The sequence below is a fragment of the Mesoplodon densirostris genome, chromosome 6, assembly GCF_025265405.1.
Source record: "Mesoplodon densirostris isolate mMesDen1 chromosome 6, mMesDen1 primary haplotype, whole genome shotgun sequence".
NCBI classification, from domain to species: domain Eukaryota; kingdom Metazoa; phylum Chordata; class Mammalia; order Artiodactyla; family Ziphiidae; genus Mesoplodon; species Mesoplodon densirostris.
In genome coordinates this window covers 12114342-12130577 of record NC_082666.1, presented here as the reverse complement: position 1 = coordinate 12130577, position 16236 = coordinate 12114342, and the positions used below count along the sequence as shown (strand labels likewise).

The 16236-nt window shown below is 38.1% G+C and overlaps 1 protein-coding gene across 3 annotated transcripts in view; it reads right to left on the bottom strand.

Moving 5' to 3' along the window:
* The window catches only part of STRBP (spermatid perinuclear RNA binding protein), a 138949-nt gene that overhangs the window by 11154 nt on the left and 111559 nt on the right, over positions 1 to 16236 (bottom strand). For all 3 annotated transcript variants that reach the window (XM_060101022.1, XM_060101025.1, XM_060101024.1), the window contains exons 11-14: positions 8390 to 8482; positions 7799 to 7998; positions 3561 to 3719; positions 166 to 300 (exon numbers count right to left, since the gene is read on the bottom strand). In XM_060101022.1, coding sequence (XP_059957005.1) covers positions 166 to 300; positions 3561 to 3719; positions 7799 to 7998; positions 8390 to 8482 — 587 coding nt within the window. The remainder of the gene's footprint in view (positions 1 to 165; positions 301 to 3560; positions 3720 to 7798; positions 7999 to 8389; positions 8483 to 16236) is intronic.

Here is a 16236-nt window from a genome sequence, read left to right as displayed (position 1 = left end):
ATTCCTCTACGTAGTTTTAATTTAAATGTATCACAACACAGAAAACACCAAAAGTCAAACAGTACCATGAGATTTGACTCAGTCTAAAGCTCTTTTATATATAAGCTGAGGATATCCTATGTCTCTGAGGGGAAAAATAAGGTTGGCTTGTATCTAGGTACACACCTCCATTACAAAGCGTTTGTCGTGGCTTCCACCAGTCTCCGAGATGAGTTCATACTTAAGACCTCTTCGTTTTTCATTGAGCTCCATTACAGGGTTTTTGCCACTTGCTGTGAGGATAGGGCCCTGAGTTCTTACCTAAAAGGAGGTTCAATCAAGTAAGATTTTAGAGTATTAGATTTCTTATTAATACAATTATACTACATCTCCATTGACAAAGAGGCTCAAGAATTGTACTTTAAAGCATTCAGGGGCTAGGATGCATGATCACTTCTGTATACAAATGGCAAAATATCTTTAAAGGTACAGAAATTCTACAAGCAGTAAACATCACAGTAAGTCATCGGGCCAGCCTGCCGTGGAAGCAGGCTGTCTCAACAGATCAGTAGTCAAGAGCAGTGTAGCCTTGCCATCATCACATGGCACTCCAGGGTCTGATCTGGGGTGTTCAAGATCTAAGAACAATACTCTAAATGACTGACAATGTAGGTAGAACAGCTGAGATTCACAGGACACCTGAGCATTCATTGTTTTTCATCTTTAGGATTAGGAAGAAATAACTCTCAATTTGGGAGACGGAAACAAAATGTGCCTACACACCTCTCAGTCTCTCTAAAGAGATTTAACGGCACCTAGAGTAAAAACAGTAGGCTACAGACTATGAATTCTGAAATTTAAAAATAATAAAAGCAGTCATTCCCTGCCCTCAAGGAGCTAGAGTATAGAAGGAGGGATTGATCTAATCACTGTAAAACAATGTACATTATAGAGCCCATGTATATTATTGAAACACAGTACAAGGAATCATTTTCTAGGGCAAACAGGATAGTTTTCCTGGAAGTGACATGCAAACCTGACCTTAAAAGGTAAGTACCAGACCATGAGAAGGAGGAAAGGAAGGAGAAGGGCATTCTGGACAGAAGAAACGGCCATGCAAAGGCCCAAGAGAAAGAAAGACCATTTGTTTGGGAAATGGCAAGAAGTTCCATTTGGCTGTGTTAAGCGAGTGAGGAGAGGAAAGCAGAACCAGATTAGAAACACTCTTGATGGAGCCAATCATAAAGGACTTCAAATGTCATGCAAATGAGCTTCGACTTTATCATGGACAACGGGGAGCCACTGAAAGGCTTAAATCTGGGTAAATTCACGATTAGACTAGAAAACTGCTCTGGGAGTGGTGGAAGAACTGACATAAGGATAAGACTAGAGGTGAGGAAGAGAAGTAGTTCACGTAAGAGCGTGAAGGCTCAAACGAAGAGAGAGGCTAGCACCAAACATAAAACAAACCACAAAACACCACAGAACTATAACTTTAGAAAGGAAAGACCCAATGACTGAGCACTTTTTGAGGTTAGAGAGCATGTCTGTAATTCTACCCCAGTAATTGCTCAAGAAATGCTGAACAAAAATGAATTATTACATATAATAGGATTTTCATGTATGTAAACCTAATGGACAGCAAGATTCTCTTAAAATACTTTACGCTGATTTAATAAGTGGTTGATGCTATAAAAGTGAAACATTGGACAATTTTTAAAGACAATTTTAATAAACATTCCTGGGTCTTCTGCAATAAACCACTTCTTGAAGAGTTTTTAATAATCTACATCTTTTTAATTTCAAGGCAAATTTCTGGAGTCCATCTTTAAAAGGTAATGAGTAATTTCTGAAACTACTCTATGGTAATCACTCCCCGCTTTCCAAATCTGAAATCACTTTTATAAAAATGAGTGAAGATAAAAATATTTGCAGTTCTAATCATTACTATTTTAATGAAGAATAAGAGCTTTCTCCCCTCCCCATTACTAGATTATACAGAAGCAAAGCAGAGATGGATTCACAACCAGAACCTCCACAAATTCTCATAACTGCTATTAGTTTAGCCCACGCTGCTCTCTTAATTCCCTTTGAACTTAACAGTCTGTACCTCATAATTAATGCACTCTTTTTCTCTTACTATTTACAACACTGCCAGTAAACCATCTTGGCCTGCCTGTGACAACCACTTATGAATGACTGGTCCTCTCTAAAGCCAGGTGCCATGTCTTCTATCCTACACAACATCACATGAGGAGTCAGGCATGGCTTTCACAAGCCTCAGCCCCATCAGTCCCCACCATACAGGCCCACCTGGTACTTCTCAAACATTGACTTTCACAACTCCAGGTATTATACCTCCTACTCCTTGGCCCAGAACGCCTTCTTTCCACCTCTTCCCCACATAGCAAAATCCTACTCATCATCTCAAACCAAGCTCACAGTTTACTCCCTTTGATTTTACATGTGTGTACATTTCGTAATCACATCCTCCTTTGAGATTTTACATTATTATATTCATTTTGCAATCACGGTGCTTATCACATTACATTGTAATTATGAGCGTATCTTTTGCCCTTCTATCCTGAGAACATCTTAAGGCTCTGGACACAATTTCTGCAGCATCCAGCAGTAAGCAGGTACTAAAAGGGGAAAAAATTATAGTCCACTAAGTCCTTGATAGATACTCATTCTTACAAATGACACTTTTTTAAATTTAATGTAAGCTCCTGCGGTTACTTTAAAGCCAATTTTTCTAATGTAGGATGCAATAAGCAAGGGCCCCATGAATTCCCAAATAAGCCGTGTATACTCAGTACTTGGATTTTTGTCTCATTCTATTATCTGTGACAATACGTCATAGGTCAGGACTTGCTCAAGAGTCTGAGGAACATACTAAATCAGACGCCCTCTTTAGGGCTGGACCAACTCAATGATGACCCCACTGACCCCCACAGCTTAGCACAAATTTCGAATAATCCTAAATTTCCCCATTAGACTTTTTTTTTAAGTTTGCAAACATACATACATACACACATTCATTCACTCATTCATTCATTCATTCATTTGTTTATAGCACAGCAGCTTGTGGGATCTTAGTTCCCCGACCAGGGATGGAACCGGGGCCCCCTGCAGTGGAAGCATGGTGTCCTAACCACTGGACCGCCAGGGAAGTCCCTAGATCTTTTTGTTTTTCACTCTTCAGTTATTGTTGACATTCCTGATACACTATGATTGTGAAATGCTGGAAGCAACTCCCATGGCCAGCAAAGGAGAAATGCTAGTTAAATTAGGATACATCCATGTGTTGTACAGTATACAGTTATGTTTACAGCGATTTTTAGAGTTAAGTGAAAAAGCAAGATGTAAAACTATAGGAAAATATGATTGCCTTCATAAAAAATACACATAGAAAAAAGGCTGGATATAAATAAAGCAAAATATTAATAATGGCTGCCTCTGGAATACATACACTTGTATATGCTTTTGATTGTCTCATTTATACTTCTCCATACCTCTCAAATTTTTGACAATGAACATACATTACTTTTTTTCCAAGGAAAAAAAAAATAAAAGTATACCTCTAAGGTACTGGAGGTTTCAGTTGTAGAATTTCCAGTATTATTGCTTGAGTTTGAAGACACTGTTTCATTTTTGCCTTCATTATCTGACTTTTCATCGGAACTCATACATTCAATATCTGCATCAAAGCCCGTTGGGTATCCCATTGCCTGCAGTACCTGTACAAATTACATTAAGATTCAGTTTTATTCAAACACCAGACACCACAGAGAATAGATGAAATACTGAGAACAACAGTTTCAAACCCACAACATTTGAAACCATGAAACACCTTGCAGAAAGAGAAAGATGGTGCTAAATCTATAAATCCTTGGTTAAAAAAGTTTTACCTACCAGAGTGTCACCATGGAAAATGGGGGAAACCTCCTCCGAGTAATTAGATTTAAATAATGGAAAACAGAAATGCAAACCTGAGGCTACCCTGGGTTCATTTAATTTGGAGATGAGAGGTAGAGAAACAGAATAGCCAATTCAACCAGTGAGGTGAGGGGGAAAGTAAAATTGCACACTATGAAAAGTACACTAGGCTAGAAAGGAAAACACCTGATGGTCTAACTCTTTATTTCTCCTTTGGTCCTCAGTTTTCCAATCTGCAAAACAGGAAGACTGATTAATTGACCCCTAATTTCTATGACTCAATCCAATAGGGGAAATTAGGACAGAAGGGAAATCAAGGAGTTTTCTTTACCTTGGAGCCAATATGCCTGTTAATTACAAAATTACATCTGAAGCTTTCTACTATCCATCCCTTTGGCTTTCCACTTAAACCATAATCGAGACTTGAAAGAAAAGATTCAGTCTCTAGGTTTATTCTCTACCACTAAGTGAACCAGGAACAAGTTTAGGTTTGTATCTCCATCCCTGCCTCTCAAGGCCTGGTTACATTATGGCTTCCCCCAATGTTCACTCTTCTTATATTTCTACTCATGCCTGGCATTTCTCATCTTTTTTAAAATACAGTTTTCAGAACAGTGTGTGTGTGTGTGTGTGTGTGTGTTGTACACCTTTTAATATCTCCTTCCAGGCTAAACTGCTTTTTAGATGTTTGCAGAAGAATATGTGCACTAGCATTTTTATAAGCCTCTATCAAACTGGTTGACATTGCATTGTCAGTTACTGACTTAAAGGTCTGTACCAGAACTAGCTTCCTAAACATCCCTGTATTTGTTTTAGCTTTTGACTAATGCTTAAAGCTGCTGGAGTGTAAAAGCAACAGCATATTTCTTTATAATCCCAACTATACCCAATAGGTGTCTCAAAAAACTGTTACGGCTGCCACACAAATGAGAAGCCAAACAGCCTAGCCTTTATAAACAATGGCATTCTGTACAAAGGCTTCTGCCAATATAAATAAAATATTACTCTAAACAAAAAATGGGCAGAAGTAGACTTCTGTACCTAGAGAACTTGAAATTAATTTACCCAATTCATATGGAGAACTTGGCATTCTGTTGAACGTTTCAAATCGTAAATAAATTCCTTATATTCATTGGGAGTAAGGCCAAGAATACTTCTGTAATATCATAAGTTCTAAGAGTATTCAGGTAGGACTTTGCACTAAATACACTAACATCGTTTGCTTATACCTTTGTCAATATTTATAAAGAAAACACCTTCTCCACTGCCTGCGTCCTGCAAATATGCTCTCCCTAAGAAATCGCGTCTCAGAAGGAATAGTTATCAGTCTGGAGTTAACACCAGGCTAACACAGGCTGCAAGTCAAAAGCCAAGAGTCCCAAAGAAATTTGATTTGTTTACTCCAAAAAAAACTAAAGACACACAGTTTCCCAATTTAATACAGACAGTTAAAAGTCTAATGTGAATTATTTAACACCACTTCTCTCTGCCCTTTACTCACATATCAGATTCATTTATTGTTTTTGTAGCAACATATTTCAGTACATTTACAAATATTTTACATAACTGATGGATAATCTCAAAGGATATTAGAAGTGTACTTGCAATACAGCACAACTAACAAAAAATTTTCATATTATTTTTCTATGAAAACACATTCTAAGATTATTAACTAACACATGCTACAGAAGTAAAAAGAAAAAAGTATGGAGTTTTTGGACCTCTAGAACCAGTTTGTTTGGAATTAATATTAAGGCCATGATTCTTCCTGCAGCATGAAGAGGGGCCTATAAAATATGTCCCACCTCCTTTCATGCAAGATGCATCCACCTATTAAGGACCATAAGCCTCTATTTACTTTACCATGTTGCACCATGCAATGTTTCTGCCCACCTTCACCATTTGACTGTTGGTAAAAAAGTATATTTTACTCTCTTCCACAAAGTTTGAACCCTGTTTTATCTCTGATTATAATTAACACTTGTTTCTGCAAGATTAGCAAAATGATGACAATTGATGAAGTTTTGTAATGGGCACATGGATGTGTACTGCACTGTTTTACTTCATGTTTGAAGATTCTCATAATAAAAAGTTAAAAAAACATATATTAAGGCCAAAAAAACTGGTATACCAAAGAAAAGTGAGTTTCAAATGTCTGGCAAACAAATCAAACCTAATAAACACATCAGTTGAGCTGAAAAATCACAAAATGATTCTTGGAAACAAGGTGACTGGAAAATCCAGGGTAACCATGCCTGTTTTCTCCTGGACAGGGGTTGAGGCTGAGAAAGTTGATACCCTCAAAGACAAGGGGCCAAGAGTGAAAACATGCAGCACACCCTACCCCATGGCTCTCCACTCAGGAGAAGTCATACTTGTGGTTTCCGCACAGTAGAGAGCCGATGGCTCCGGAACCTCTGCAGAGGGGCTTTACCCCTTGTCCCCTTCAGCCGATCTTTTCCCCACAATGATTAAGATTCTTTTCATGGAATATGGCTGATTATGTCCTTAAAGGTGTCCTTTGTGAGGGACAGTCAGGAAAAAGGACTAGAGGAGGAAAGGGAAGACTGGCCACTAATCTTCATCATTTTAGGGTACATGCTGCTGGGCAGCCACACTCCTCCTTCTGTTCTTATGTCATAGACAGTGAATTGATATTGATATTTCAAAAGCTTTCTGGGTCAGGTGCTAGAGAACTTATATCCAAATTTGTGACTCATTCTCAGCATACTTTACAGCTAAGTTATTAAACTGTATTTTTAGCCTTATTCCTAAATTCACTTTTTCCCTCATTCTTAGTTTTCTTTTTCTGCCTCATTTTAAACTCGTACTATTTCAACATACTTAAAAAGTACCCCTTTTGTAAACAACATAACATATTGTTCTATAACTTTACAGCTTAGTTATTATTTTTCTGCATTGTGCTTTTTACTACCTGACAAATAATTGACCCATTTGTATATCCCGCTGTCTTTCTCCCCATTCTATCCTCACTAGAATGCAAGCTCCAGGAGGGCAAGGACTTTATTTTGATCACTGCTGTATCCTTAGCATCTAGGATAATGTTTGCATCTACATTAATAATACTTGCAAACTGGAATGACTATGAAAACAGACCAATTACATCTTATGTCATACTGTAACATAACAGAACTTTTCTTTAGTGAAAAGTGATCTTCCATCTACTCGATCTTTGACATTTTCGCATTTGTCTGCAAGAGGTCAAATGTAGTCATGGAGAGATTCTAGTATTTAAGAATTTTCTATAAACCTATATGCATAATTGTCTGGTTCAGTCGTGGATCTTATTCTCTATGGAAATATTCTGAAATACAGAAAAGGCACCACATGCAAAAAAAACACATTAAATTTATTTATGACAGAAAAAATCTGCAAACAGCAAAATATCCAATGATGGGGAATGTTTAACCAAACAATAGTACATCTATATCATGTTAATCATACAGCCATTAAAAATTATTTATGAAGATTTTAATAACACAGAAAAACACTGATGACATGTGAAATGAAAAAAAAAAAATCAGAGCATAAAACTACATATACACTGTGAACTCAACCGAAAAGAAAGAAACAGAAGAAGACTGGAAGTATATACTATATACAAATATTAATGAACTGCCTCAGAGATAAGCAACCAATAGTTTTTATTTTTTTTTACTTTTTTGTGTTTTGCAAATTTTATATGATCAACACATTTTATAACCAAAAAAAGAAGAGTTTTGTGATCCAGAGGTGACAAAAGACTGTATGTCATTGTCATTAAAATCTTGAAAAATTCTGTAAATTTACTATAGATAAACAAGCACCTTATTTACAACATAAAATAACAAAGCACTGTTGAGTAAAAGAAATACTGTACCTTCACTGCTACGTGAAGTTTTGCTGTTTTCTTGGATGGTCCTGAGGCTTCATATGTTGTACCATCCACATCTACAGACATTGTGAAGACTGGGGCATGGACAGGGCCAGACTGAGATAAGAGCTTATACTGAAGCCCAGGCCTGATCTGATTTAGCCTCATTAGTGCATTCATAAGGTCTATTGCTTTGCTATCCAGAACTGTAAGAGAAAGAGGAATAAGATCAGAAGTTAAACCATTTTGCTTTAATCTATGTTTCTGTAGGTTCCTAATGACCACTATAAATTCAGATTTTAAAAAAGAATTTCAAAACGCACATATAAATTAACTTCACTTCGTAAGTAATTCTAAAATTACTGCTTAAATAATTATGCTAACATCATTGAAAAAGTAATATGCATTACCATAGCTATACATTAATTTTAGTTTGTCAGTATGTTTTAAGCAAATGATGCTTGGAAACAAAAGTTATTCAATCAGTTTCTTAAAACTCCAATTCAAATCAATCAAATTCTTCACTTTTTAATTTTTATTTTCCTGAGACATAAATCTTTTCTAGTTGACATCTATAAGAATAAAGATTTTACACACTTTTCCTTAAGTTTCGTTTCATCTTCTTATTGGGATCTTTATCATCCCCTAATCCATCTTCAAATGGCCTCTTCAGAGCTGAAGACCCAGCACCTGAACAATTACAAGAGATTCATTATCAGTCAAAACAATGATTCTACTTACTCTACCAAATGTACCTAATATGTTCAGGAAGGAAAAATCTTAGGAATCACAAGGACCATAAGACCCTTTCACTGATAAATTAAATATTTATAATCTTGTAATAGCAAAAAGTTTTAAGTGAATCTTTATGAAACAATATTATCCCTTTTTATAAATATTTATTTTCCCATTTATTCACATATACACATACAAATATCTATGCATAATATTCACATCTGTATATGCATAAACAGAAAAAAGTCTGGAAAGATATGTATCAAAATGTTAAAGGTGGTTATCTGTGGCAGTAAGATTTATTTTCACTTATGCCTCTTCAAGTATTTCTATAAGTTCACATTTATTATACTATTAATTTTTAAAGTCCACATGTTAAATCTTATGCTTAGGGAAATCTGATTATTTCTCATACTATGACATATTCTTCTGTCTGCCTGTTCAACTTTCTATTCAAGATTTTATTTACAATTCATCTTCCCCATGAAGTTTTCTTCAGTTTCCCTCTCATCTCAACTTTTTAGAAGAGTTTCTATGGTATCAGAAATATAAAGTGTCATATGTAGTCTTCTGTCATTGCCTATTTCATATACAGAGACCTTGTGTTTCCTTAGTGTTCTATGAAGGTCAAAGGTATTTTCTCCTTGTCTGTATCTTATAAACTAACATAAGACTCAGAAACAACATAATGGGTATGGAACAAAAACTAACTGAACTAATATTAATCAATTTCTTAAATAAAGCAGCTAGTTAATAATGCCGTCAAGACATAAGGCAGGAGCTCTGCTGTCCAAGATAAAAACAATCAGAGAAAAGTTCATCAACCTGTCCAAGTACTACTTTAAAGAACTCTGTGTTTTCAACGTAAAAGTTGGTTGTTGGGCTTTTCCTAAAGGAAAGTTATGCTCAAAAGATTCATGCCATAAGATTTCCAGATACTTCTTAGTGAAACCTTATAATAACACAGAGATTAACTACATATTCTCTGATCAAGATTTATTGTCCCTTGGGGTAAACACTGACTTCAGCATTTGCTTGAGTCAATACTTACCACTCAGGTCAATCAATCTTGATGTGCTCTCTTCAACAGAAGGCAATATCTGCTTATATCTGCTTAGTATTGTATTTCATTTGCATTACATAAAACTGTGAGTTTGCCAGTCTCCCAGAATGCAGTCTTTAAGAGATAAAGTTAAAAAGGAACAACATCTATTCAATCACTCTCCCACTCATTAAGTTACATTAAAAGCTGCTCCCTGACTGCGTGGAATTCACCAGCTGGCTTAGATGTATGGATCTATTCTCTAAATCCTCCAGCTACGTGAATAGAGCTGCATGGATTAAGCTTCATTCTACCATCCCTGCCCTTGGACAAGGGCTATAAAATCTGGAGCTAATCATAACAGTAATGGGGGGGAGTGGGGGGGATGGGCTTGTGTTACAAAAAGCAAGTTGTTTCCAACATCTACAGTATCTAGAAACAGGAAGTGACATTTCAGAGGCAACAATTTTTAAAAACAATATCGAAGGCTTACCATATGCCTGGTACTGTTCTTAATACCTTATATGAATTAATTTATTTAAGCCTCATAAGCACCCTATGAAGCCTGTACTTTCATCATCCTCATTACAATTTCATTCATGTATTCATCCAGCAACAAATATTAATAGTTTTTCTATGTTCAGGACAATTTTAGGTGCTGGACATCTAACAGAGAACAAAACAACGTCCCTGTTCTTAAAGAGTTTGCATCTGGTGGTGGAGACTAAGCCCAACATGTCATATGGTCCCAAGCACAATGGAGAAAAATAAGAGGCTTAAGGAGGAGGATGTGTTGCTATTTTTTTTTACATGTGATGCCCGACAGAAAGGTATCACTTATAGATAAGGTAGCTTTCTGATGAAGATCTAAAGAAAGTAAAAGAGTAAGCTATTCAGCTATTTGGGGAAAGAGCCCCAGGAAGAGAGAACATCAAGTACAAAGGTCTTACGGCAGGAACATGCTAAGAAATAGCATAAGGCCTGAGTGGTGGGAATGGCATGACGAGGACGGGACAGGAGCAGAAGAGGAGCAGCAGCAGGAGCTCTCAACCTTAGCTGCCACTAAGTCACCAGAGGAGCTTCTGCAAAATACACAAGCTCCACTTCTTGTAGGAGAAAGTAAGTCAACTGAAATAGATGAGAGCAACCAGAAAAGGTAGACCAAATGTCTGTTCCTGGGCAACAAAGAATTATAGTGTCAAGATCCGAGAGACAAAGGAAACCCTGCTCTGGGGGCCACATTTCCCCTGGGGGTATCTTCCACATCCAGAAGAAGCCACTAAGAACTGAACAGAGCACCTCAGGCACCCAGGTCTCAGGGGTCAAAAACTGGACTTTAAGGACCTCCAAAAGGGGAAGGCCTGGTGAATTCCCCACGCTGTGGGTTGGGCCTCTGCAATGCCACATGCTAGAAGTAAATGAAGTAGAAATAGTCTGGATCTCACAAGGACTGAAGCCCACCTTCAAATCACCTTAACCCCTGATTGCATTAATATAATCCAGATTGCCAATTCCACTAGTCATCTCCTAGAAACAAATATAAATCCTCCCTGGAGCACTATATCATTACTCTCGGCTTTAATTCTCTCCAAATTTTTAAATTTAAGTCTCCATCACTCAAAACAAAAACAAAACACAGGTACATGAGAAGATACTGTGATCAAAAATCATGAGAAGCAGCAGAAAACAGAAACAGATCCCAAAGAGACCCAGATGATGAAGCATTCTTTCAGAAACAAACTTTATTAAAAAGAATGATTAGGATGCTCAAAAAGAAAAAAAAAATCAAGAATTTGTGGCAGAAAATCTGAAACTATAAAAGAGCCAAAATTGTAGAAATTAAAAACTGGCAGACCTGCAAGGGGAAACAGACGATCCACAATAGAGGGGAATTGGCATACCTCTCTCATTAAGAGAACAAGTTAAAAAATGTGTGTGTGTGTGTGTGTGTGTGTATACAGGTATATAAGATTTGAACAACACAATGAACAAATGCAACCTGACATGTAAAGAATATTCTGGCTCTACCAACTACAGAATATACATACTTTTCAAAGTATGAATCATTTATAAAAACTGACCAAGTGCTGAGCCATAAACGAAGTTTCAAGAACTACCAAAGGAAAAAAAATCACACAAAGCGTGTTCTCAGATCACAGTAGAATAAATGAGCTCAAAAATAAGGAGATAACGGACTTCCCTGGTGGCGCAGTGGTTAAGAATCCGCCTGCCAATGCAGGGGACACGGGTTCGAGCCCTGGTCCGGGAAGATCCCACATGCCACAGAGCAACTAAGCCTGTGAGCCACGACTACTGAGCCTGCGCTCTAGAGCCCACAAGCCACAACCACAACTACTGAGCCTGCGTGCCACACTGCTGACGTCTGTGTGCCTAGAGCCCTTGCTCCGCAACGAGAAGCCACCGCCATAAGAAGTCCGTGCACCGGGACAAAGAGTAGCCCCTGCTCACCACAACTAGAAAGCCCGCGTGCAGCAACAAAGACCCAACGCAGCCAAAAAAAAAAGAAAGAATTAAAAAAATAAAATAAAGATAACTAAAAAATCCTCATTTGTCTGGAAATTAAGCAATGACATCGAAATGGCTTATATGTCAAAGAACTGATAAGAGGAAAATTAAAAAATAGCTTTAACTAACTGATAATGAAAATGCTAATGTAAAAAGAGTATAAAGCACATAAATCTGGGCATAAAGGAGAACTTAGTCTTAGTAGTATATATGATAACATAAGAGGCTTAGAAAAAATGCCAATAATGTATTCATCTATTTCAAAACATTTTAAAAAGAACAGCAAATTAAACCCAAAGAAGGTAGTGAGGAAAAACAAAGGATAAGAGCAGAAATCAATGAAATAAAATACAAGCATATACCAGGAGATGATCAACAAAGTCAAAAGTTGATTTCTTTTTAAAGATTAAAAAAACTGATAAACCTCTAGTGAGAGCGATCAGAAAAAAAGGAGGTACAAAACGTGTGAGAGGACATCAATACTGCAGACAATAAAAAGATAAAAGGATCTTATAAACTACTTTATTTTTAAATTTAGATTAAATGGACAAATTCTTAGAAAAACACAATTTACCAAAACTCTCATAAGAAGATGATAGTTCGATGCCTATTAAGGAAATTAGATCCATAATTTAAAATCTTCCCTTAAAGAAAACCTCATGCCCAAAGGGCTTCACTGATAAATTCTTCCAAACATTTAAGGAAGAAATAACATCAATCTTACACACACTCTTCCAAGGAACAGAAAAAGAAGGATGGACACTTCCCAACTCGTAAGACCCTCATAACCTTAGAACCAAAACTTGATGAAACATTACAACAAAGGAAAACTGCTGGGCAATCTAACACACAAAAATCTACGTTTTTGTGAATTGCTCACAAAAACCTACACAGGATTGTTCACAGCACCTTTACTTGTAATAGCCCAAAACTGGAGACAAACAGAATGTCCTACAATAGGTGCATGGTTAAACCAAACTCTGACTCATTCATGCCACGGAATCCTACTTAACAGCAAAAAGGAACAAAACTATTGACACATGCCAACAACTTGGATGGGCCATGGGGCATTATGCTGAGTTGGGGGACGAGGATCTCAAAAGATCACATAATGATAACTTCACTGACATAAAATCCTTGAAATAACAAAATTATAGAGATGGAGAAAAGCTAGTGGTTTCCAAGGCTTGGGGAGACTGTGGGAAGAGGAATGGTACTATAAAGGGGCAGCATAAACGAGATCTTTGTGGTGATGAAATAGTTCTGTGTTGATTGCTATGGTGGTTACACAAACCTACACATGTGATAAAATGGCATAAAACCTATACATACATTGTATAAATGTCAATTTCTTGGTTTCCATGTTCTCCTATAGTTGCATAAGATGTAACCATTCGGAGAAACCAGGTGAAGGGTCCACGGGACCTCTCTGTACTATCTTTGCAACTTCCTATGAATCTGTAATTATAGATAAAATGTTAAGGGGAACAAAAAGAGACCGCTGCTTTGTTGAGAACAGACAAGAGGGGCAAGGAAGACCAGATAGGGAAGATACTGCAATAACAAGGGTAAGAGATGACAGAAGTTTAGGCCAGGATGGTAGCAGTGAAGAAATTAAACAAACAGCTGAATACTGGACACACTCTGAAAATAAAACAGCCAGGATTTGCTGATGGCTTGGATATGGGTGAAAGAAAGAGAAGATTCAGGGGTGAAGGTTTTTGGCCTGAGCACAGAGATGCATAGAGTTTCCAAAGACTGGGATGGTGATAACTATGGAAAGAACAGATGAGAAGCAGAGTAAGGGCAGGACATCTTAAGTTTGAGATGTCAGTTACACATCCGTGTGGAGACAGTGAGGAGGCACTTGCAGAGCTGGGGCTGAGGTCAAGGGCTGGGAGTCTAGAGTGAAGACGTACATTTGGGAATCTTCACTGAATAGAAGGTACTTCAAGATAAGAGACTAGATAAGATCTCCTAAAGAGTCTAAATGGGTGTAAATAAAGAGAAATGGTCTGAGGCCTGTACCCTGGGATACTAATATTCAGAAATCAGGAAGATGAGGAAAAACAAAGATAGCTGAGGAAAGGGCAGTGGGATAGCAGACCCAAGATAAAGTAATGACCTAGAAGTCAAAAAAAAAGTAGTATTTCACGCCAGAAAAAGTGTCTGACAGACTTCCCTGATGGCGCAGTCGTTAAGAATCTGCCTGCCAATGCAGGGGACACGGGTTCGAGCCCTGGTCCAGGAAGATCCCACATGCCGCGGAGCAACTAAGCACATGCACCACAACTACTGAGCCTGCACTCTAGGGCCCGCGAGCCACAACTACTGAGCCCGCGTGCCACAACTACTGAAGCTGGTACGCCTAGAGCTCGTGCTCCACAAGAGAAGCCACCGCAGTGAGAAGCCCACACACCGCGACAAAGGGTAGCCCCTGTTCTCCACAACTAGAGAAAGCCTGTACACAGCAACGAAGACCCAACACAGCCAAAAATAAATACATAAATTTATTTTTTAAAAAAAGAAAGAAAAGTGTCTGACAGTACCAAATGTTGCTGAGGATACAGAACAACAGGAACTTTCATACACTGCTGGTGGGAACATAAATTGCTATATATACCACTTCCTAGGTCATATACTGGCCCACAGTAACTCCTGGATCTATACTCCAGGAGGCATGAATAAGAAGGCTCCCAGCAACAATGTGGGTGGCTGCCACAAAATAAAAAGAATCCTAATGTCCTTCAAAAGCACAATGGATAAGTTGTAGTATATTTATAATGGATACTATATAGGTATAAAAATGCACTATAGGTATATGCAATAACATGAATATATCCCAAACAATGCTGGACAGACAGATGTCAGTCACAAAAGGTTAAACTCAGTATGATTCCATTTCTAAAAAGTTCTATGCAATATCCAATTAAATTGTTTAAAAAGCACACAAAGGTGGAAAAGCTTTAAAGAAAATCAAGGAAACGATTATCAAAAAATCAGGAATCGTAGTTCATGGGGCAGGGAGGTGATGTACAGGATAAATAAATGGCTTCTGAGAAGGTGACAATGTTCTGTTTCTTAACTAGGATGGTGATTATATGGAATTGTTAAATAATTACTTGTTTTTAAATTTATTTATTTATTTTTGGCTGTGTTGGGTCTTTGCTGCTGTGCGTGGGCTTTCTCTAGCTGTGGCGAGCAGGGGCTACTCTTCGTTGAGGTGCGCGGGCTTCTCATTGCGGTGGCTTCTCTTGTGGAGCACAGGCTCTAGGCGTGCAGGCTTCAGTAGTTGTGGCTCGCAGGCTGTAAAGCACAGGCTCAGCAGTTGTGGTGCACAGGCTTAGTTGCTCCGTGGCATGTGGGATCTTCCCGGACCAGGGGTCAAACCAATGTCCCCTGCATTGGCAGGTGGATTCTTAACCACTGTGCCACCAGGGAAGCCCAAAATAATTACTTTTTAAATGATACATATTTTATACTTTTATATATATGTGCTATATCTGGTAACTAAATATACCAGAAATAAGTGTTCATCTGTGTCCAATGTTGCTGAAAAGCTGCCTAAGATGAGTACTGAAAGCTAACCACCGAACGTAATAACGTGAAGGTCACAGGAGACTTAGGTAGAGTGACAAGGAAGAAAGGCTGATTAGAATAAGTTTTTTTTTTTTAATTAATTTCTTTATTTTTGGCTGTGTTGGGTCTTCGTTGCCATGCACAGGCTTTCTCTAGTTGTGGTGAGGGGGCCGCTCTCCGTTGCGGTGCGCGGGCTTCTCACTGTGGTGGCTTCTCTTGTTGCGGAGCACGGGATCTAGAAGCGAGGGCTTCAGTAGTTGCGGCATGTGGGCTTAATAGTTGTGGTTCGTGGGCTCTAGAGCGCAGGCTCAGTAGTTGTGGCGCACAGGCTTAGTTGCTCCGTAGCATGTGGGATCTTCCCAGACCAGGGCTCAAACCCATGTCCCCTGCACTGGCAGGCGGATTCTTAACCACTGTGCCGCCAGGGAAGCCCCTAGAATAAGTTTTAAAGAAAGTGTGGAAAAGGAGAAAGAAACAATAGGCCACTCTTTCTGAAAGTACTGCTATAAAGGGGAGCAGAGAAATGGGAGGAAGCTGCAGAATCAAGGGGGAGTTAAGCTTT